This window comes from Pelobates fuscus, chromosome 4 (genome assembly GCF_036172605.1).
Source record: "Pelobates fuscus isolate aPelFus1 chromosome 4, aPelFus1.pri, whole genome shotgun sequence".
In the NCBI taxonomy this organism is placed as follows: domain Eukaryota; kingdom Metazoa; phylum Chordata; class Amphibia; order Anura; family Pelobatidae; genus Pelobates; species Pelobates fuscus.
The window spans coordinates 126,048,089-126,070,305 of NC_086320.1; the positions used below are offsets into that span (position 1 = coordinate 126,048,089).

Here is a 22,217-nt window from a genome sequence, read left to right on the forward strand (position 1 = left end):
ATTTGCCACCCAAAAAGGAATCCGCGTTTCTGTGACAAGTAGATGAAAAGCACAGATCTACTAACGGTCAATGAAAGAGGACTGCCAACTTGTTCCAGTTTGAGAATTACAAACAGGACCTGGTATTGCTGTCAGCAAACAGACTACAACATGAGAAAACCACCTACCCCACTGGCAGCCTATTAATGTCTCAGTAAAAACAAGGGCAAACAAAATAAAAACTAAAAACAAAGGCTATGAGTTACTAAAGGTAAAAAATAAATTAAAATATAGTACAATAAAATTAACAAAAATATATAAAATAAAATGTAACCCCCCCCCCTCCTTCCAATTAGTATTGTTGATCTAAGCTTACCGAGAGTTTAAAGGGAACCTTTTTAAATTAAAGAAAGCATTTTGTAACAGTTGTAACAATAAACTGGTTGCATAGCAATGCTAAAAACATTACGTATTACTGTTGATGCATGCTGTGAGTGAAACTAAAAAGGTCATTAAGTTCCATAGCAACGGTGCCCTATAAGCCCATACCAATAGGGTCCCTGGGTTAAGTCAACCTTAGAAAGTGCCAAGTGTCTGGGCACTCTCATTACTTCACTAGGCAACTACAAAGAATGTAGGAAGGACATCAGGTCATGCACACTAATTTGTTTGTTAGTTCAAAAAGGGTTGTATTCAATAATGGCATTTAGTACAGAATATAGCGTGCCACCTCGGCGGAGTATAGCGATGTTAATAATGCCTGAAAATTTAAGAATACATAACAAAAGATTAACACAGCAAACAAACTTATAATCAAAACTTACACTCCGAACGAGCCATTGGAGAGTGAAAATATAGCCTTGGTGGGCAGAAATTCACCCTTTGAGTGTTTACTATGGATTGCAGTGGCAAGTAACTTAAAGAAGCACTATGGGGTAAGGAACACAAACATGTATTCCTGACCCTATAGGGTTAAAACCACCATCTAGCCCCCCTGGTCCCCTCATGTATCCCTAAATATAGTGAAATCTTACTTGTATTTAAACCTGAAGCTGCTTATGTTGTGCCTGTTTCCTTTAGACCTGCCCACATCATCAGAAGTGGTAGCCTGATCTAATCACAGTACTTCCCCATAGGATTGGCTGAGACTGACAAGGAGGCAGATCAGGGGCAGAGCGAGTACAATTCAAACAGAGCCCTGGCCAATCAGCATCTCCTCATAGAGATGAATTGAATCCATTAATCTCTATGAGGAAAGTTCAGTGTCTGCATGCAGAGGGAGGAGATACTGAATGTTTGGATGCATTTTAGGCAGCCATAACCCAGGAAGGATCTCTAACAGCCATCGGAGGAGTGGCCAGTGAAGTTATCACTAGGCTGTAATGTAAACACTGCATTTTCTCTGAAAAGACAGTGTTTACAGCAAAAAGCCTGAAGGTAATGATTCTACTCACCAGAACAAATTCAATAAGCTGTAGTTGTTCTGGTGACTATAGTATCCCTTTAACCCCTTAATGTCATGATTCCCTTTTTTCCAGAAGTTTGGTCCTTAATGGGGTTAAAGGCCTGGCTAGTAGCATATAGGACTTCTTTTTTTTGTTTAGCATTGTATTAATTATTATTAATTTATCTTTCTAATGGAGATTCCAAAATCACAAAGAAAATAGGTAACATATTATTATAATTATATGGTTGATTAACTTTGAATTAATACATCACAGATCTTAATTATAACAGATTCTAAGTCATTAGTTTAGGAAAATACAAGTCATATTGGACAAAATAAAACATTAAATTGCATTTATTTTTTTTTCAATTCTTTATTTTTGTTGTGTATGAATAAGAATAAGAAGCGCTTGTCAGCAATGCCACAACAGCATTCTCCAACATTTTGAACATACAGATTTGTTAGCTGTTATATAGCATTTAGATGGAACGTACACATTTTTTATATTAATAAGGCAGGCTAGGTACACGCAGGTAATTCGCATTAGTCATAATGAGTTACATCTTCGTTTGGTAACAGTAGTTTAGGGTTAACGTTTCTATTGCATGTCATCGCTCATAAGTAGTTTGTATGTTAAACAATGCTTTACTAAGCTTTAGTCTGATGTGTCAGGGAAGATTACAAATGCAGGTGTATATACAGATTGACTTACTGACATATGATAGAATAGTAAGGTAACAAGCCTAACTGACTCGGGTATTTAAGGTAATATGATTCTAAATGTGATTTCGCATATAAGCAACCAGTGCACAATTTAGCTTATAACAATAAAAGGAAAAGATAGTGAGTAGATAAGACACATTAATAAAGACCTGGTCAGACATATTCAGCTTACGGGCTAAGATGTCAATATACATCCATGCACGCTGTTAAATTAAATGCCTAACTGAGAGAAACAAAAACGTAAACTTAGCATATAGGGCGAATAGGGCATATATGCCATTTGGTTTCCGCTGGTCCACATAACTATAATAATGAAATTGAATGCAATCAACGCATCACGCTGGCAAAATACATAAGTGAGTACAGTGTGCTAATTAATTAAGCAGGCTAATGCAGGTAAATTAAGTAAGCTATACAGATAACATCGCTGTGCTATCTGGACGTAGAGTAACCTCGCTATGTATTTTAAACACAAAATTAGATTTACTGTGAATTAAACCACTGGGAACAAGTTTCAAATTGAGAAATGAAAGAAATTAATTAAAACCATGCTCAGCTGCAGTAAAGAGTCCTCGGCAAACAACAATTAGACATGACAGCGGTATAGGTAAAAGAAACCGGTGCCCCAGTGAAACGTAAACTAGTTGTTGGACAAAGGTAGCCAGTTTATATTAGGCACTCAACCAACTCCAGATCTCAAGGCCCGCTGCATGGTGGTAGGGATCCGCTCAGCGATGTGGTGTAGCCTGCCGCTCCATGAGATGCAGGATGGCGTTGCAACCGGGAGGTCAGAGCTCCGCTGCAGTGAGGTGATTCTGATAGCGTGAGGTAATATGCTTAAGAAGCTAGGCCGTTGGCGCGTTGTGTCGGTCTCCTGGATCAGCAACCTCCCATTCGTGTGCTGTGGAGTGGCTTCCCGCCTGTGTCTCCCGCTGGTATCAAGCCTCACTGCCTCCCGGTCTATGTTACCGACGATGCCACAAGCTTTCCTGGGTCTGAGGGCCAGCCCGGCTGTCTCACTCCTCTGTGGGTGAAGGCGGGTGTGTGCACCCAATTCATTTGTCCGCCCTGCCGGCAATCGATGTCTGCGCGGCCAAGTGGCGGAAGGCCACTTGGCCAGAGATGGAAGGCCAGCGATGGAAGCTCGTAGTGGCGTCGACGGGTGGTTGGCCTAATCCATGAGGCCACTAGTTGTGCTGCCCGCCGGTAGGTCACCCCCCTGTCCAACAGCGTTGTGCAGAAGTTCAGGCACAGCCGGTCTAGGGCCTCCAGAGGGTGGCATGGGGCCCGGGCGACCGCTGTCTTTTCCCTAGGTCCTTGCTGGGCGGCCATTTTGGTTAGGCCTCAGGTGCCTCGAGTGTGAATCAGCGGGGGGTGTGCTACTGGTGCCGGGATATCCCTCACCGGCAGGGGGGGGAAGGAAGGCCTGTGGGTGGTCCTCCACAAAGTCAGTGTTGGCCCTCTTGGAGTCCCAGGCTGGGTGATCGGCCGTCTCACCCACGCCCTTACCTCCTCTTAGGCCTCTAGTCAGGCTTATAGTCACTGCGGTAGGCCCCGACGATGCAGACCGCTTTCTCGGCGGCTCAGCGTTACAGGAGTAGTCGCTATACGGTCCAATCTGCAGCCCCTATCAGGGTGGTGCTTTTTGAGTAAGATTATACTGTAAAATTCAGTCTTATGTCGCTTAAAGTGTGAGTTCAGGCTGGAGCTCGTGCTGCACACGTCTGATCAGCTCCACAGCCAGGCTCCCATTAAATTGCATTTATAATATTCATAGCCATTTTGAAGCCTTTAGCAATAGAGCATGAAAAGGTTTCATTTTTTTTTTTAAATCTCAGATAATGACTCATTTTTCACAAGGTTTTGCCATTTTGAAACTAATCTACGATACTAATACCAATCCACAAAGTTCACGATTCATCAAAATCTTTTTAATTGCATGTTCTCCAGTAATTGCATATAAACAAGCACCATGTCTGCCAACATTTAAATGACAGTACAAGCCAATGATTAATCTTACATCTGATTCAAAGCAATGCAAAGATAATCAAACAAAGGGGTGGCCCTGGCTGGCTCTATTAGGCACTGTGGTGAGCAAGGAACCCGGGGACGGCCATTTGAAGTTATCAAGGACTATAAGAATAACAACGGATACTGGAAATAAACATATCGACTTACTGGAAAGCTGGTTTGATACATTGTATCCTTCCATCTACATCTTACAGTAATTCAGTCAACTGACATGAAAGTTGACCAACATTTTTTTTGAACGCTCTGCTATTAATGCTAACCTCTGATACAGACATTTATATTACCCATTATTCTCAGACTAATGGCTGGCTCAGCATCAGATTTAATTGTGCTCACAAATGAGATCTATGCTTGTTCGTAACAAAGCCATCTAATCTGGCCCCTACTAGGCAGGTAGACCTCAATAGTAAACACCTACCTAAACTAGAATTAGTCTATCCTTGAACATTATGTTGCAAGATCTTTACCATCAACAGCATTTTTGAGAATAGCACATGGCCAGTTGGTTAATTCAGGGATATTCAGTCTGAGGAACAATTGCTATCGTGTTTCCTCAACTTCAGTCTTCCATAATTAATGTTCTAGTCTATCATATGCCAATTCAGCTCACAAAGTATTGCTCTGGGTGTTTATAAATAGACCAGCAAATCTCCCACTAGAAATGTTTAAGAATAAGGGCTACATCTGCCAGTAACCACAATTAAAACACACAAATAATTTCTGGAGACCATCAGTCTAATGTGAAATCTGTCATTTTTCATTTCATTTAGGAAGAATTATTTGCAGTTCAAGAGGTGGTGGCATTTAAATAATAATGGGAAATGTAAGCCAGAAACGTGTGCACTAACAATTCACGTAATATCTCCAATTTTGCTCTACACTTTAACCCCTTAAGGGAACATGGCAAGCACAATGTCCACTACAGCGCACTGTAGAGGTTTCGGTGCCAGGAATTCAGAGAAAGAATTCTAGGTAAGAATTCTAGGTAAATGCTTAAGTAAAAAAAGATGCAGAGAAAGTCTGGTATTAAACAGCTGTGAGGTTTGTCATATCATTGGTGGCATCCAAAATAGTTCATATCTTCACACAGACACACATTTTGTTGCACGGTGCAGGAAAAACCTGCATCCCTCATTGCCAGCAGCTCACCTCTTTTGCACTTTTTAATTTTGTCAGGAACATATGTAGCTCCATGGCTTCCGCATACAGTGCCCGACATACTGCTTGGTAGTGATTGGGGGCGTCCGAGGGAGTTGGCAGATGAGATGCACAAAGCTGTTGGAGAAAACAAAAACAAAACAAAAAACACAAAACATTAATTTGGCAGTTTGTTCAGAACCCAGAAAACAGATATATTAATAACTAGGAATTAATTAGGAGAACTCTGCATTATCATTTTACTAATTATTGTACCTAATAGGGAATGAGAGATTCCTCATATCAATAAAAAAAAAAAAATTTAAAAAAAATCCCCACCACAACAAACAAAACAAAAACTAACAGATCACATAGGTCAGTTTACGGCTTTAAAATGACAATTCTTGAACTCTCCACACAGAATATTTTAGCACCCCGAGCATAAAAGACTCTATGGGCACCAATACATGGTGACTCACCTTCAGAGGCCTGTTTGACAGTAAAGAAAGTCCAATGAATCGGATTCCGTCCAACGCACAGGGAATGTTTTCAGACATAAATACTATCACTGCTTATTATTCTTTGTACAGATCTATGCACCTTTACAGTGTTTGGAACTGAACTAAGCAGCATAGAGAATACAGTGAATGTGAGACCAGCCCACATCAAGTCAAAATTAAGAGTAATGCGTGACAGACATATCTTCAACCCGAGGCAAAGCAATGTGCGACAGATCTCTATCAACAGATGAGGACATACAATACAAAACACAACTTATGCTCAACGATGCATAGATAGAAAAAAAATTACATATTGGTGTTTAAAGGGAAACTAATCACTCCTCTAGAAATTACAACACTGAATAAAACATTCCAAATCATCTATAACTTGTGTTAACATTATTTCATGTGACTGTCTTTTTGAAAAGATGTTAAGGTGAAGAAGTCATCAAAGAGATGTACCGGAAACTTCCAGTTGTCTCTACGGTCAATGTCCTACTTTATGCTGCATCATTTCTCAGAATACTTTGATAAATCTCTCTACAATAATTTAATTAATCATATCCTTATTATTTCTGTATACTGACTGCCAGGTATAAAGAACAGCGTTTAAACGGCAACTGATAAGGAGTAAAGATGGAGGCATCTAAATGCTAAAAAGGTGTGGATTTCTACATTTTATTTTTCACATATTGTGAATAAATATTTGTTAGCTATACAGGATAAGTAAATATAATATTATTACATCTTCGTATTTCATCAAGACAATAATAATAATATTTAAGAAATACAGGTGCTGACTGCATTGAAATGTCTAAATTTCCAAACACAATCCAAATATAGCATGAGACAAAGTAGGGAATAATTTAACTTCGGGTAAAGCCTGATGTTCTGGAGGCTCCCACAGTCCCAGGGATTGCTCTATAGATATGAGTTTTGTACTCTTGTGCATGAGTGAGAATACAGCACTGAGATAACTCCTGGAAAATGAGGACCAGGAGCCAAAAAAGACCTGCAGGAAAGAAATAGCGGCGGCTGCCAGAGACAGCTCAGGTAAGTAAACTCATCTTCCACTGCACCCTGAAGCGAGAGGACCCCTAGAGATGTCACTAGAGACGTCAACACCTTTGCAAAGAACACCGTAAAAGCGGAGATTAACTTTAAAAATCTATTTTTGTCAACCCTTATGCAGTTTAGTCTCCCAGACCACTTCATCTCAATAAAGTGATTTGGGTGCTGTAGTCCTGTTTTTTGTTTTGTTTTTTAACTGCTGGTTGTGACAGCCACTAGAGGTGCTTCCACTGCACTAACAAAATATAACTGGGTCATATGACATGGAAGCCAAAAGGAAAGCACTGAATATATGTCTGTTATTATTCCTAATACTTTAGTGTTCCTTTAAACTATGGGTGCTATCTTCCGGTTCTTGGTAAAAGCATTTTGCTAAAATGTGCAGTTTCCTTCTGAAACTTTTTCATGTAGTAAACACATTCCAATGACTGCAGCCATGAGACCCAATGCTTAATCGATGTGTGCCTCCTGTGAACTGTTAAAAGTGGACTTTCATGGAAAATCCGAACCACTAAACCGATCTGAGTCATTTTGGATATGTTGGTTACTCAGATCGGGGCTGTCCGAGGACTCTTCTGGGGTTTCCATAGATTTTGTGGGTATTTTTGTGGTGTTGTGAAATTGTGTGTTTTTCTGTACCTGGAGATAATTTAGTTTATACAGTTCCTGACTCAATTATCTCTCAAGCACAGAGGAGGAGCATGTTGAATGTATTGCTTGTATGTGCCTCTCCCCCTCTTTCCTGTCCTATTGTTTCCCCAGCATGACGTTGTTCCAGAGACACTGCCAGACCAGTTTAAACTAGCTGCTTTGTCCCTCCGCAATCTCCCATCAGTCCTTACTATTGTCTGACCCCATCCTTCTTTGTACTATAGTGCTTTATGTACCCTATTATATGTAAATGAGGCTGTTGGGGGTTTAAATGTGTGTATAAATTGTGAGTGCCTGGATTAAACAGTCTACTCCCAGCATTAAGTCTCGGATAATGTGTGGGGGGAATGCTATACTGCGCTTATACTTGCTATACCTGCATACTCTCTAGCGGAGAGGTCTACCCACTGGGAGCTGGATCCAGGACTTGGAGACCCCAGCCAAGCTGCGGCGGCTAGGGCTGGAAGGGCTTATTGTAGCTTGGTGATCACTAGGAAGCGTTTTGGCGGAGGTACCCAGTCGGGCTACCAGGCGGTCCGCCACACAGATCGTGCACCTTCCCTGCTTCTTTCATTGGATGCGGAGAAGGGGTTCGATAGAAAACACTGCGGATACTTGAAAGAGGTGTTCTTCAAACTTGGTTTTACGACTCCACTAGTAAATGCAATATTTGCTCTGTATTATCATCCTACAGCTAGAGTGTCGGCCACGGGTTTCATCTCAGAAAGTTTTCCACTTACTAATGGTACGAGACAAGGTTGTCCCCTTTATTATTTATTTTGGCGATGGAACCCCTGGCCGAACTAATTAGGAATGAACCGAAGATAGAGGGTGTTGCGATTGGTGGTGTCACTCATAAGATTGGGCTTTTTGTAGACGATATAATTTTGTCTTTAAGGAACCAGGTTCAGTCTCTTGATTCCTTGATGCACATATTAAAACAATTTGGGGATGTTTCCTATTATAAACTCAATGAAACTAAGATGCAGGCTTTGCCCTTTTATGTTCCATGGCCTGTCATGGATTGTTGGAAGGATGCCTTCAATTTTGAGTTTTATATCAGTGGTATCTGACTCCATCCAGGCTCCAGAATATATACCCCAATTCTACAAATCTCTGCTGGCGGGGCTGTGGGTCCTCCTGTTGTGACTGACTCCAGAACTATGTTTATTCAAGACATTTCCTGAAAACCTTACCAAAGTGGATAAGATAATGGCAAGCCACGTCTTGATAGCGACCACAATGGTAATACCACGTTATTGGAGATCTGACTTAGTTCCTGCTGTTAAAGAGGTATTAACATTGGCCTTAGAGAATAAGTGCTATGAGATGCACCCCAGATTGCCATCAAACAACAGAATCATTAACTTACCCCTGGAATATATGGGAGGATAATGTCAAATTAAAATACTCTTTAGGATAAAATTTTTACTGGTTTGTAGTTTATGTGCCTCTCCTTTTACTCTTGTTTGTACACGCAACGGTTTGTACATAATTTATCATCAGTGTGTGTAAAGTGCTTATACACCTTATTTTACACTATGTAGTCTTTTTCATAAAGCATAGGTTATCAATTTATAATGGATGGATATGTTTCCCTCTGTTTCTTTTTGTTTGTTTGATTTATATGTATTCTTATTCCTTATTTTTCATTGTTTTACAATGATTGTTAAAAATGAAAAGCTATCAATAAAAAAAATATTTGAAAAGGAATACATGTTCATCAACACAAGCAGTTTAATAAAATGTGTCATACTTTCTAATTAAAATTACAGCCATGTTAGTGTGTTGCACAATTGCAATGTTTACTTAAAGGAACACTATAGTCACCTAAATTACTCCAGCTAAATAAAGCAGTTTTAGTGTATGGATCATTCCCCTGCAATTTCACTGCTCAATTCACTGTCATTTAGGAGTTAAATCACTTTGTTTCTGTTTATGCAGCCCTAGCCACACCTCCCCTGGCTATGATTGACAGAGCCTGCATGAAAAAAAACAACTGGTTTCACTTTCAAACAGATGTAATTTACCTTAAATAATTGTATCTCAATCTCTAAATTGAACTTTAATCACACACAGGAGGCTCTTGCACGGTCTAGCAAGCTATTAACATAGCAGGGGATAAGAAAATCTTAATTAAACAGAATTTGCTATAAAGAAAGCCTAAATAGGGCTCTCTTTACAGGAAGTGTTTATGGAAGGCTGTGCAAGTCACATGTAGGGAGGTGTGACTAGGGTTCATAAACAAAGGGATTTAACTCCTAAATGGCAGAGGATTGAGCAGTGAGGTTGCAGGGGCATGTTCTATACACCAAAACTGCTTCATTAAGCTAACGTTGTTCAGGTGACTATAGTGTCCCTTTAAAGGGACAATAATACTTTTACAAAATATCAAAAATCGGTTTATATGATCCAACAAAGAACATTCACAGACACACATGGTTCCTCCACGTACATATAAACAGATGTAACCAAGAAAGTTATGGTGGGGAAAGAATGATTGAAAACCCATTCCACCTGAATTAAGTGGATAGTAACAATGTATTCAATGTATAAGGTGTCTGCAATCACTTTTTCCTCCAGCATAACTTTTTTAGTTTGTGTTCTGCAAGTCACGCCAAACCTCAATAGCAAGCCAGTAACCAACCCATGCTGATAAGTTGCATTAACAACAAAACAGCTGTCCATTAGTGATTCACTGGATTTGCATCTATTCCTTAGTTGTGTTTCAAAGCTGTAGTATACAGCAAACATAAACCCCCAAGGAATCCAGGTTTAAAATGAAATAAGGCAAAAATGTGATTCTTTGTTTAACTAATTTGCATATGCCTACCCAGAATCCCACGTGGTAGTAACATCACTGCAAATTTGAGATTTCTGTGGGAAAAGCAAGTATTATGGCTTGATTGGTGAGTGTGCAGATGTGTGTTTAACAATGTATTGATTAAACACATTTACAACATAACTATACAGGTGTATAATATATATGGAAAAATACATATATACATACAAACACACACACTTGTATTTCACTCTTAACTAACAAATCAGTAGCAATGTGAAAAGGAGCACTGTCACTGTGCACACGGAACATGGAAAAAACCAAAGTAGCAGGACACGCCTAGGGGACAGGAGGGTTTAAAGCCGAAGTTTTGCTGGCACTCGTGATTCCATTTAATCAGTAACACAGATGATCTTAGCCTTGTGATCGGTCCCTTAATAGACTTCATTACTTTCTCTCATGTGAAAAAGTATCCTCAGCTTTTTGCTTGCAAGGATAAGGAAGATGACTTTAAATCAGAAAGAAGCTTGAGAAACTTAATCTCACTCAAACAAAGAGTACCTGTGACCGTGGAATCAGTGCGTATAACAAATTAATGTTTCTGTTTTACCAACTGAAAGACAGAAAGCTCTCTGTGTGATACCTTCTCTCTATCTGTTCTAATTGATTTATTCCTTTTCTGAATGCCAAAAATAATAACAATAATTCTGTTACGGTTTGACAGACAGGAATTGTTTTCCTTTTCAGGACCAGGTTCAAAACAAACACTTGACCACAGACGAAAAAGACTAGATAATTTGTTACGTGCAGTTAATCAACGTTAAAGGAACACTATAGTGTCAAGAACAAACATGTATTCCTGACATAATAGTAATAAAATGGCTATTTAGGTCACCGGCCTCCCTCTCTTTACTTTAAAAAGGTGATTCTACTCACCCTTTCACACCCTCATCGGCGCATTGGTCTCGTCATGACTGGACCCGCCTCCATGGCTGAGATCATCAAATTTGCGCATGAGCGGCAAAAAAACACGCTGCAATCAGCATCTCCTCACACTGTGCAGCACTGACCCAGGAAGCACTGCTAGTGGCTTTCTGAGTGACTGCCACTAGAGGTGTTACTAGGCAGCAATGTAAACACCTTTAAGCTGTAGTTGTTCTGGTGACTATAGTGTCCCTTTAAAGGAAGACAATATACTTCTGTACGGAGATTTGTACATGTGTGAATTTTTATATAGATGTATTTACATATGTTTGGACTATTTTGCTAATTTACTATCAGTGTAGTGGATTTCTTTTTCCAAAGTAAAACTTTCTAAAAATATCTTCTCATGATGTAATCATCTGTACCCAAGATTGTGGCAGAGCAGTCACATGAAGGCTATGCCTCAGGCCACTGTGTAGGAGTGAGAAGCTGTAATAAAAAGAGCTAGCCAACAAACCTGGCCTGCACATTTTAAGAGCTACGTGGAAGTACCTTTTCATAGGGCATGGCTAATGTGCTCAATTATGTACTTGCAACAAGAGGTTTTGAGTTTTATTTTTTTATTTTTTATGGATCCTATTAAGATCTGCAAGTGTACGGTACATTTTAAGTCAAAATAGCAGTTTCTAAAATATATCCCAACTCTGTTTTCCCAGTTCAGATCTTTTTTTATCTAAAATGTGTAATGTCCTGGTAAGTTCTGGGTTTCTCTCAAGCAGGCTTCCTGGCCTCAAATGAGTAGTCATATTGAACAACATTCGTTTTAAACATTTTTTGCAAGTTTCATTTTAAGGTTAAATAACTTAAAACTACGGATCTGTGAACTGCAGTCCAGGAAGTACACAGTTGTTGGCAGGTCAACAACCACCCACTAAGTCAACAGGGCTACACCTGGAAAGCAAACTGAAAAGAGGACAACCCATACATCGGGAAGAAGATCACAACTCACACATTTTAGAGAATTTGAATGCACCAAGCTTTGAAAAAGGGAAATTTAAGTATACTTTAGAATCAAGCTAATTTAGCCAATGAGAGTCTGTGGGTGGAGCTCCAGTTGGGCATTGACTCTCTGCGGGGTCAACAGGGATTCTTTTCCCTTTCAGAGGTCAATAAAATGAGCATCGAGTAGGGTAATAAATTCTAGACAGATTACATTTCTTGGTAAGTAGCACATCCATTACCATATCTAATTAAATACTATTATGTAATAAATTACCGCATTACTAAATGTAGTTTTTTTTTTTTTTTTTTTAAAGAAAATGTGTGATGGCTTCTTAATGCGTGAGAGCATCCCATCTCCTCGTTATCTTGTTGACAACTACTATAAGTCTACATTGTGGACCATCACAGACCAATCCACACGGAACACATTTCTTTGGTGGTTTTTTTTCTGTCTCTCGACTTCATAAGCTTCCTAGGAAAGCTTTATTCTTAAAATGTTGTTTATGACTCTACTCTTGGCCTCCTTTTACATTTCAAGCTAAAAAAGCAGTTTATGTTGTAACGGATGAAGTGTTTGCCAACTGATGAAGCACTTTGCTATAATCAGCTTAGCTAAGCTACTATCAGGTAGAGAGCTACTAAAACCCATTTTGATGCAAAGAATGTAATTTCTGACGATATTAAATTATATCACAAAATTAAGCCCTGCACTCAAACTCCCACTACTCCTGGGCAACAGCAATAACTATAGTAAACATCAGCCCCAAAATACAATAAAAACCAAAGAATAAAAAGTTACTTGCGAACTACCCCAAATCCCTATGCACATTTATATAACTGGAGTTTTTTTTTTTTTTTAGTATCACTCCAATGGCCATTTAAATGTAAGCTCACCTGCCACGTCAAAGCAAAAATCTCTTTAGGTGAGCTTACACTTAAATGACCACTACTGTGCCAGGAAAACAAACATACTCGTTTTCCTGGCACTATAGTGCCCTGAGGGTGCCCCCACCCTCAGGGACCCCCTCCCGCCAGGCTGGATGGAGAGGAAGGGGTTAAACTTACCTCTTTTTCCAGCGCCGGGCTGGGGGGTTTCCTCCTCCTCGCCTCCTCGGCTGAATGCGCATGCGCGTCAGGAGCCGCGCGCGCATTCAGCCGGTCTATGGACGCTGGCGTCTTCTCACTGTGATTTTCACAGTGAGAAGCACGCAAGCCCTCTAGCGGCTGTCAATGAAACAGCCACTAGAGGCTGGCTTAACCCTAATATAAACATAGCAGTTTCTCTGAAACTGCTATGTTTATATAAAAAAGGGGAGACCCTAGCTGGACCAGGCACCGAGACCAATTCATTAAGCTGAAGTGGTCTGGGTGCCTATAGTGGTCCTTTCAATGGACATTGCAGTGATACTAAAACATCTCCATTTATTTAAATGTGCATAAGGATTTGGGATAGTGCACAAGTACTTGAAGGAGGTAACATGGTTAGAACACAAAGTGTTCTGAGGGCACATTCAAGCCATTTAAAGAGTTTACTTTTGCTATTCCCAGAAGAGGAACTGAATTTTCTTTTAGCATGTTGGGCACTTAGCTGTGGCATATATTTATGGTGCACAGTGACTTACATTTATTAACTGGCACACTGTGATAATGGCACGCTGACTAATATTAATGGGCCAGCTTAATGTGGTATTTATTAATGGGCAAATTTACAGTGGTATCTTTTAATGGGCACCTGGCTTTGACATAGATTTAATGGAAAACTGACTGTGGTATATTCTGTCGGGCAAAGGGATGCTGTTCTGTGCATGCACTTTATTACTCCTATTTTTGTTTTTAGATATTTTTGCTTGTGGTGTACCGAGGAATTCTGGGAAGAACGTTTGTGTGCCTTGGGTGGGAAACATTAAGCAGCACTGCTATAAGGTTCCAAGCAGTATCAAAACTTTGCCTTAAAAAAAAAAAAAAAAAATTCTTATGGCTTCTCTTTTAAAGGAGACCAGAGAAATACATATGGAGGTGGCATACATTTTTCAACCACCAATTTTGTTTTTAACCTGCATTTTTTTTTCTTTCTAGAAAAGTGATGCCTAAAAGATAAATCTCCATAGAACGTAGAACTACAACTGAAATGTTGTTTTGGCACCTATTAGAATGGCAAACAGATCATGAAAGTTGAAGTTCTAAAATATCTGAATAAGCATTTGTCTTTATAGGCTTTGTCTCAAAGGGGCTCCTGGGCTGAAAATGTAGTCCTGCCAATGCACATAATGAAATTGCAGGTCTGCAAAGGTTTAAATTTTGCTCAGTGAAACAAGTAAAAAAAAAAAAAACCCTCACATCACAAGGTTTCAATAATGAAAAATAAATGTATCTATAGATTACATACAAAAACACAAACAAGTTTCATTCTTGCACGATAGTAAGAAATTCATAGCTATGGACTGTCTGTGGAAATCCCAGGGGTATTGGCAGGTAATTAATAAACGGTAATCTTTTGTGCAGTTCACACACTCTGCCGTCTGTTCATGCAGCTGAAACGAGGCATGACTTGCTTGACGTCTCCCTGCCCATGTGGTCACTACTTGTGCTCTGGTGGTTGGACTTTTACCTCAAGAAACGAAGTCAGACTGAGTTACATAAGTGCAAATCTAAATCATTAACATTCCTGAGAGAATTATTGGGAATGAGCTCACAGAGAAACACCAGCACTTGGCAAACCTTGACTTCCCTGTGCTTTTGTTGGGTCGCAGCTGGACTGAAGATTAAGTCTACGCCGCACTTGGCAGATGTACCTATTTAAATGCCTCTGTCAATAAAAGCTCAACATACTGAAAAGTTTAAGCATATAAACAGTACAAAACAAACACCAAATCCGTTCAGGCGTGGAGCTAAAAAAAGTGGGCAGAGTACAAACAATATTGTGTGAAAGGCACTTTCACATGATAAGGTGCTATTGGCTTACAATCTCATTCAATTCTATTTTCCTTGTTACCATTCTTAAAAGGTTAACGTGAAAAAAGGAGGGAATATAGGTGGATCCAAGTAGAATAATCTTATAATATGGATGTTTAAACACATATGATATCTAGTAATGATACATTGCTCAATGTTACAGCTTTCGCAAGATATATATTTTTTGAACCACTATTTCATTTACACACATACAATCCTGGTAAAAAAAAAAAAAACGTCAAAGCTTTTTTGGTCAAACTTTTTTTTTTTCCCCTAGCAATTAAAAAGAAACAGTTTGAGAATACAAACTGCATCAGCATATCAATATAGCAATTTGTCTGTAAAAGCACTTAGAGTAATTGGTGATATTTATAACCTGTGTGTAAAAATTCAAACATATACTTAAATACACCTACCGGTATATTATATATATATATATATATATATATAAAAAAAACCTTCAGACAAGTTCTCAATAAGGGAGAAAGAAGGTTTGAGGAACTATATGGGCATCCTAACTTCATCAATATTACATTGTTATGGTGCCCAGTGACCCCTGATGCTTTCCTACGTGAAGGGGTTAAACCGTTTGAGAATGGTAAACCCTTCAGGTAAGAAAACACCGTGGGCACTGGACACCATAACAACCTCATTTCGAAGGGAAGTTGTTATGATGCCCTTACAAGTCTGTACTGTTTAGTAAAATATCATTTTAAAAAATATTTATTTTGTTACAATTTCATATAGTGAGTAAATTAAGTAAAGGAAACTGTACAGGAGAAGCACAAAACAGCGTACGAAGGTAGCAGGTTTAAACAGGTACATTGAAGAGGGCTCAGGCGCATACAAACAAATTGGAATAATATTAGAAAGTTTGCTAACCTTCTACTAACAAGTGGTTAGTAGATCTCAATCTAAGCAACCTAGATTAAGATAGTTTCATTGTGTATACAACTCCTCCTTGTACAATCATTATTATAAAAAAAATGAATACATTAATTCACAAAACACTTAAAATTAATAATAATGATAATGATAAAAACGCAAGAATTAAAATATGGATTTTTTTTGTGATTTTTCTAGGACAAATATTTTATTTTAGACTATTAAGTTGTAAAATGCTAATCTTCTTGAAGTACAAAACCAAAATAATAAATACATATATACACACTTGCTTACATATTTAAGGTAAAAAGAAAAACAAAATGCAGTCACAGAGAGTGGTACAGGTTTAAAAAGGGAACACAAAAAAAAAAAAGGAAATGGCGGTGGTTTGCATAGTTAAAAAGGAAAATATTCAAAAATGTATTAGCAAATTATTTTTAAGTGACTGCTACTCATTTATCCTTATACTTTCCTCATAAAACATTACTCATGTATAGCTTTTAAACGCTCATAAACTTAGCATACAGTAACCACTCGGTTTACAGCAGGCATAAAGGGAACATGAATGAGAAGGCGTTCCTGTGAGTTAATCTCAATGATGTGTGCTAGAAAGGTGGCTCTGTTCCACTGCAAAGAGTTTAAGCTATTAACTCACTCATCTCTTATTTCTAAGTTAACAGTTCAGTGGAGTGAGGAAGTCATTAATAAATGTGTACAGTGACTGAGGTTTATTACATTTATTCTATAACTCATTAATATTTATTATAATAAAAAAGAAGAAAGCCTTTCATGTCCCCAGGTCCATTTCGTGTGTGTGCGTATATATATATATACACATATATATATACACACACACAATATATATACAATCATATGTTTAAATTAAAAGCAACACTGTCACCGTCTGGGGACTTTGCATAATTTACAAAGATCCCGATGGTGGTATCGCCACTGGGGTCCGGTAATGGGGCAGGTAAAAGGTGAGATTTAATTACCTGAACTTGTCCCATGCGGAGGCGGCCATCTTCTTTAAGTTGGTATTTGTGCATGTGCGAGAATATAGCACTGAGTATTCTGGAGGATCCAGCAAGATCCTCCATAGACAGAGCATATTCTCTGCAACCGTTACTGGTGACTGCTGGGGGAATTGATACTTCTACACGGTGGAAGCTCTAACCAGCATCAGGCGTGGGAAATATACAGAGACAAAGTAGTCTCTACTTTGTCTCAGTATATCTCTTAAAGCGGCACTGTCATGCCGAATTCCGTTTTTTTTTAACCCCCCTCCCGCCTCAACTACATCCAATCGACCCCCTAGTCATCCCCAAATGCCCCTATGCCCCCCACATTACCTATTTTTTATTCTTTATTTTCTGCCCGATCTATATTCAGGGCGCCGCCATCTTTGTGTGGGTAGGTGAAGTCCCTGTGGGACACGTCATCTACCCACACTACACAGACTGTGAGATTCCCGCACATGCCCAGTGAAACATCTGGACATGCGAACGGGAATTTCACCTATTCATTCATTCATCAGACAGACGAATGAATGAATAGAAAAAAATCAGACGAACAAACTAACACTGTGTATCAGTGTTCGTTTGTTTGTTCGGTTTATTACAAGGAGGGAGCTACCGGCACGCAGCTCCCTCCTTGTAATATGTAACTATAGAAGCGGCAGGGAGCAGTGCTCCCCACCACTTCATAAGCCCCCCAGGTCCCCTCCTCACTCTATGGGGGTCAATATGACCCCCATAATAGCACAAGGGAGATTAAAATCTCCCCAATGCCCCTACTCGCTATATCGCGAGTAGGGGCATGTCCACTAAACAGTGTAAAAAAAAAAAAAGGGTAATAAGGGGGGGGGACGGGGGACCTACTGTCCTCCCCCGCCGGCCCCCACCCCTGGACGGCGGGTGGGGGCCATAATGGGAAAGAGGGGGGACCTACTGTCCTCCCCTCAGGCCCCCACCCCTGGGCGGCGGGTGGGGGCCATAATAGTAATAAGGGGGGGGGACCTACTGTCCTCCACCCCCCGGCCCCCACCCCTGGGCGGCGGGTGGGGGCCATAATAGTAATAGGGGGGGACCTACTGTCCTCCCCCCCCGGCCCCCACCCCTGGGCGGCGGGTGGGGGCCATAATAGTAATAAGGGGGGGGGGACCTACTGTCCTCCAGCCCCCGGCCCCCACCCCTGGGCGGCGGGTGGGGGCCCTAATGGAAAAAAGGGGGGGGACCTACTGTCCTCCCCCCCGGCCCCCACCCCTGGGCGGCGGGTGGGGGCCATAATAGTAATAAGGGGGGAGGATCTACTGTCCTCCCCCCCCCGGCCCCCACCCCTGGGCGGCGGGTGGGGGCCATAATAGTATTAAGGTGGGGGGGACCTACTGTCCTCCCCTCCCCCGGCCCCCACCCCTGGGCGGCGGGTGGGGGCACTAAGTAAATTCCCCCCCCCCATCAAGGTGACTAGGGGTGCCCAAGCCCCTAGTCACCCACCCCCCACCCAAATAAAAAATGCCCCTACCTACCCCCCTCACCCTAAAAAATAGTGAGGGGGGAATAAAATTGCTAACCTGTAAAGTAAAATTAAACTTACCATTCGACGTCTTCTTTTTTCTAAAATCTTCATTTTTCAGCCCCAAAAAAGGCCAAATAAAAAACCATCATAGCCGTCGAACTAAAAATAAAATAAAAAACCCGACGAAAAAGAAAAAACCAGAGCGCACAAAAAAATAATCCATCTTCACCCATGGAGGGCTCCGCGCAGACTGAGCTCCGCAGGGCGGGGCAAGGCTTATAAAGCCTTGCCCCGCCCTGCAATTAGCCTAAGAACACTCTGATTGGTGGGTTTAAGCCAATCAGAGTGCCCTTTGTCATTTTACAAGCGTGGGAAAGTTCTTTGGAATTTTCCCACGCTTGTAAAATGACACAGAGCACTGTGATTGGATGGCTTGAAATCCATCCAATCACAGTGCTCTGTGTCATTTTACAAGCGTGGGAAAATTCCAAAGAACTTTCCCACGCTTGTAAGATGACACAGAGCACTGTGATTGGATGGAATTCAAGCCATCCAATCACAGTGCTCTGTGTCATTTTACAAGCGTGGGAAAATTCCAAAGAACTTTCCCACGCTTGTAAGATGACACAGAGCACTGTGATTGGATGGAATTCAAGCCATCCAATCACAGTGCTCTGTGTCATTTTACAAGCGTGGGAAAATTCCAAAGAACTTTCCCACGCTTGTAAGATGACACAGAGCACTGTGATTGGATGGAATTCAAGCCATCCAATCACAGTGCTCTGTGTCATTTTACAAGCGTGGGAAAATTCCAAAGAACTTTCCCACGCTTGTAAGATGACACAGAGCACTGTGATTGGATGGAATTCAAGCCATCCAATCACAGTGCTCTGTGTCATTTTACAAGCGTGGGAAAATTCCAAAGAACTTTCCCACGCTTGTAAAATGACACAGAGCACTGTGATTGGATGGATTTCAAGCCATCCAATCACAGTGCTCTGTGTCATTTTACAAGAGTGGGAAAGTTCCAAAGAACTTTCCCACGCTTGTAAAAAGACACAGAGCACTGTGATTGGATGGATTTCAAGCCATCCAATCACAGTGCTCTGTGTCATTTTACAAGCGTGGGAAAATTTCAAAGAACTTTCCCACGCTTGTAAGATGACACAGAGCACTGTGATTGGATGGAATTCAAGCCATCCAATCACAGTGCTCTGTGTCATTTTACAAGCGTGGGAAAATTCCAAAGAACTTTCCCACGCTTGTAAAATGACAAAGAGCACTCTGATTGGCTTAAACCCACCAATCAGAGTGTTCTTAGGCTAATTGCAGGGCGGGGCAAGGCTTTATAAGCCTTGCCCCGCCCTGCGGAGCTCAGTCTGCGCGGAGCCCTCCATGGGTGAAGATGGATTATTTTTTTGTGCGCTCAGGTTTTTTCTTTTTCGTCTGGTTTTTTTTTTGCGCTCGGGTTTTTTATTTTATTTTTAGTTCGACGGCTATGATGGTTTTTTATTTGGCCTTTTTTGGGGCTGAAAAATGAAGATTTTAGAAAAAAGAAGACGTCGAATGGTAAGTTTAATTTTACTTTACAGGTTAGCAATTTTATTCCCCCCTCACTATTTTTTAGGGTGAGGGGGGTAGGTAGGGGCATTTTTTATTTGGGTGGGGGGTGGGTGACTAGGGGCTTGGGCACCCCTAGTCACCTTGATGGGGGGGGGGGGATTTACTTAGTGCCCCCACCCGCCGCCCAGGGGTGGGGGCCGGGGGGGGGCAGTAGGTCTCCCCCCCCTTATTACTATGATGGCCCCCACCGCCGCCCAGGGGTGGGGAAAGGGGGGGGGAGGACAGTAGGTCCCCCCCCCTCTTATTACCATTATGGTCCCCACCCGCCGGCCAGGGGTGGGGGCAGTAGGTTCCCCCCCCCTACTACTATTATGGCCCCCACCCGCCGCCCAGGGGTGGGGGCCGGGGGGGGAGGACAGTAGGTCCCCCCCCCTACTACTATGGCCCCCACCCGCCGCCCAGGGGTGGGGGCCGGGGGGGGAGGACAGTAGGTCCCCCCCCCTACTACTATTATGGCCCCCACCCGCCGCCCAGGGGTGGGGGCCGGGGGGGGGAGGACAGTAGGTCCCCCCCTCTTATTACCATTATGGCCCCCACCCGCCGGCCAGGGGTGGGGGCCGGGGGGAGGACAGTAGGTCCCCCCCCCCTCTTATTACCATTATGGCCCCCACCCGCCGGCCAGGGGTGGGGGCCGGGGGGGAGGACAGTAGGTCCCCCCCCACTACTATTATGGCCCCCACCCGCCGCCCAGGGGTGGGGGCTGGGGGGGGGAGGACAGTAGGTCCCCCCCCCCTACTACTATTATGGCCCCCACCCGCCGCCCAGTGGTGGGGGCCGGGGGGGAGGACAGTAGGTCCCCCCCCCCTACTACCATTATGGCCCCCACCCGCCGCCCAGGGGTGGGGACCGGGGGGAGGACAGTAGGTCCCCCCCCCTCATTATCTTTATGGCCCCCACCCACCGCTCAGGGGTGGGGGCCGGGGGGGGACAATAGGTCTCCCTCCCTTATTTTACTTTACGGCCCCCACCCGTCGTTTAGGGGTGGGGGGCAATATTTTCTTTTTTTTTTTTTTTTAAAGTGAGCAGCCACAGGCTGCTCACTGCTTACTAGACATGCCCCTACTCGCGGTATAGCGAGTAGGGGCATATTATTTACTAATACCAAGTCATTTTTACTTGGTGTTAGTAAATTTGGCTGAAAGACCAATTTAGGTCTTTCAGCCTTTTAGTAGATAGCTCCCTGATACCGTGGGAATTAGGGAGTTATCTACTAAGCGGCTGCAACATGCAGCCACAGCAATGAATAGGATCGGAGTTTCATTCATTTGAATGAAATTCCGATCCGAACAAAGTACCGAATTGCATCCTAACACCAATGGAGAAACAGTGCTCATTCTGTTAGGATGCAATTCGGCAGTTTTGCCGGCGTTCTGTCTAAGTGACAGGACGTTCGGCAATACTGACAGGAAGCATTGTGGGAACTGGGAGGAAAGCTAGGGATCATGGGAAAATTGGTCTGACCAGCGGAAATAAAGCACACTTTGCTCCTCCGCTGGTCAGAGCTGGTCAAGCGGAGGAATCCTCCATAAGACAGAGTCCCTACTTTGTCTTATGATTTTAAAGAAAACTAAAGAAGACAGGAAGAAAAGAATAACAGATCCCGAGAGAGGGGGAGAAGAGGAAGAGATTGAGGAAAGGTAAGTTCGGCATGACAGTGCCGCTTTAACCAGGTTGGAATTCCAGTGAAATTCCAACATGGAATCTTGTGAAGAACTCCTTCTGTCTATCTTTTTGAAATACACATTTTTCTAAAGGGTGGTGGTGTCTGTGTGACAGTGGCACTTTAAAGGAAGATAAATTATAAGCAATGACACAGTTTACAGGTAACAGCCTGGTAAACTCTATAATCTTTTCAATCATATGTTTCAAGCATAAAGTGGATTTCTAAACCTAAAAAACAAAAATTCCAGGTGAAAATTTTGCTTATTTCTTTCAAAAAATAAACGAGTAAGTAATATAGCATCACCTATCAAAGTGCAATAGGGAACCAGCG

At 41.8% G+C, this 22,217-nt stretch overlaps 1 protein-coding gene across 7 annotated transcripts in view; it reads right to left on the reverse strand.

Annotated features, from left to right (window-relative positions):
- Positions 1 to 22,217, reverse strand: part of SPIRE1 (spire type actin nucleation factor 1) — a 183,631-nt gene that overhangs the window by 53,905 nt on the left and 107,509 nt on the right. For all 7 annotated transcript variants that reach the window (XM_063451583.1, XM_063451586.1, XM_063451585.1 and 4 more), the window contains exon 4: positions 5,330 to 5,455. In XM_063451583.1, coding sequence (XP_063307653.1) covers positions 5,330 to 5,455 — 126 coding nt within the window. The remainder of the gene's footprint in view (positions 1 to 5,329; positions 5,456 to 22,217) is intronic.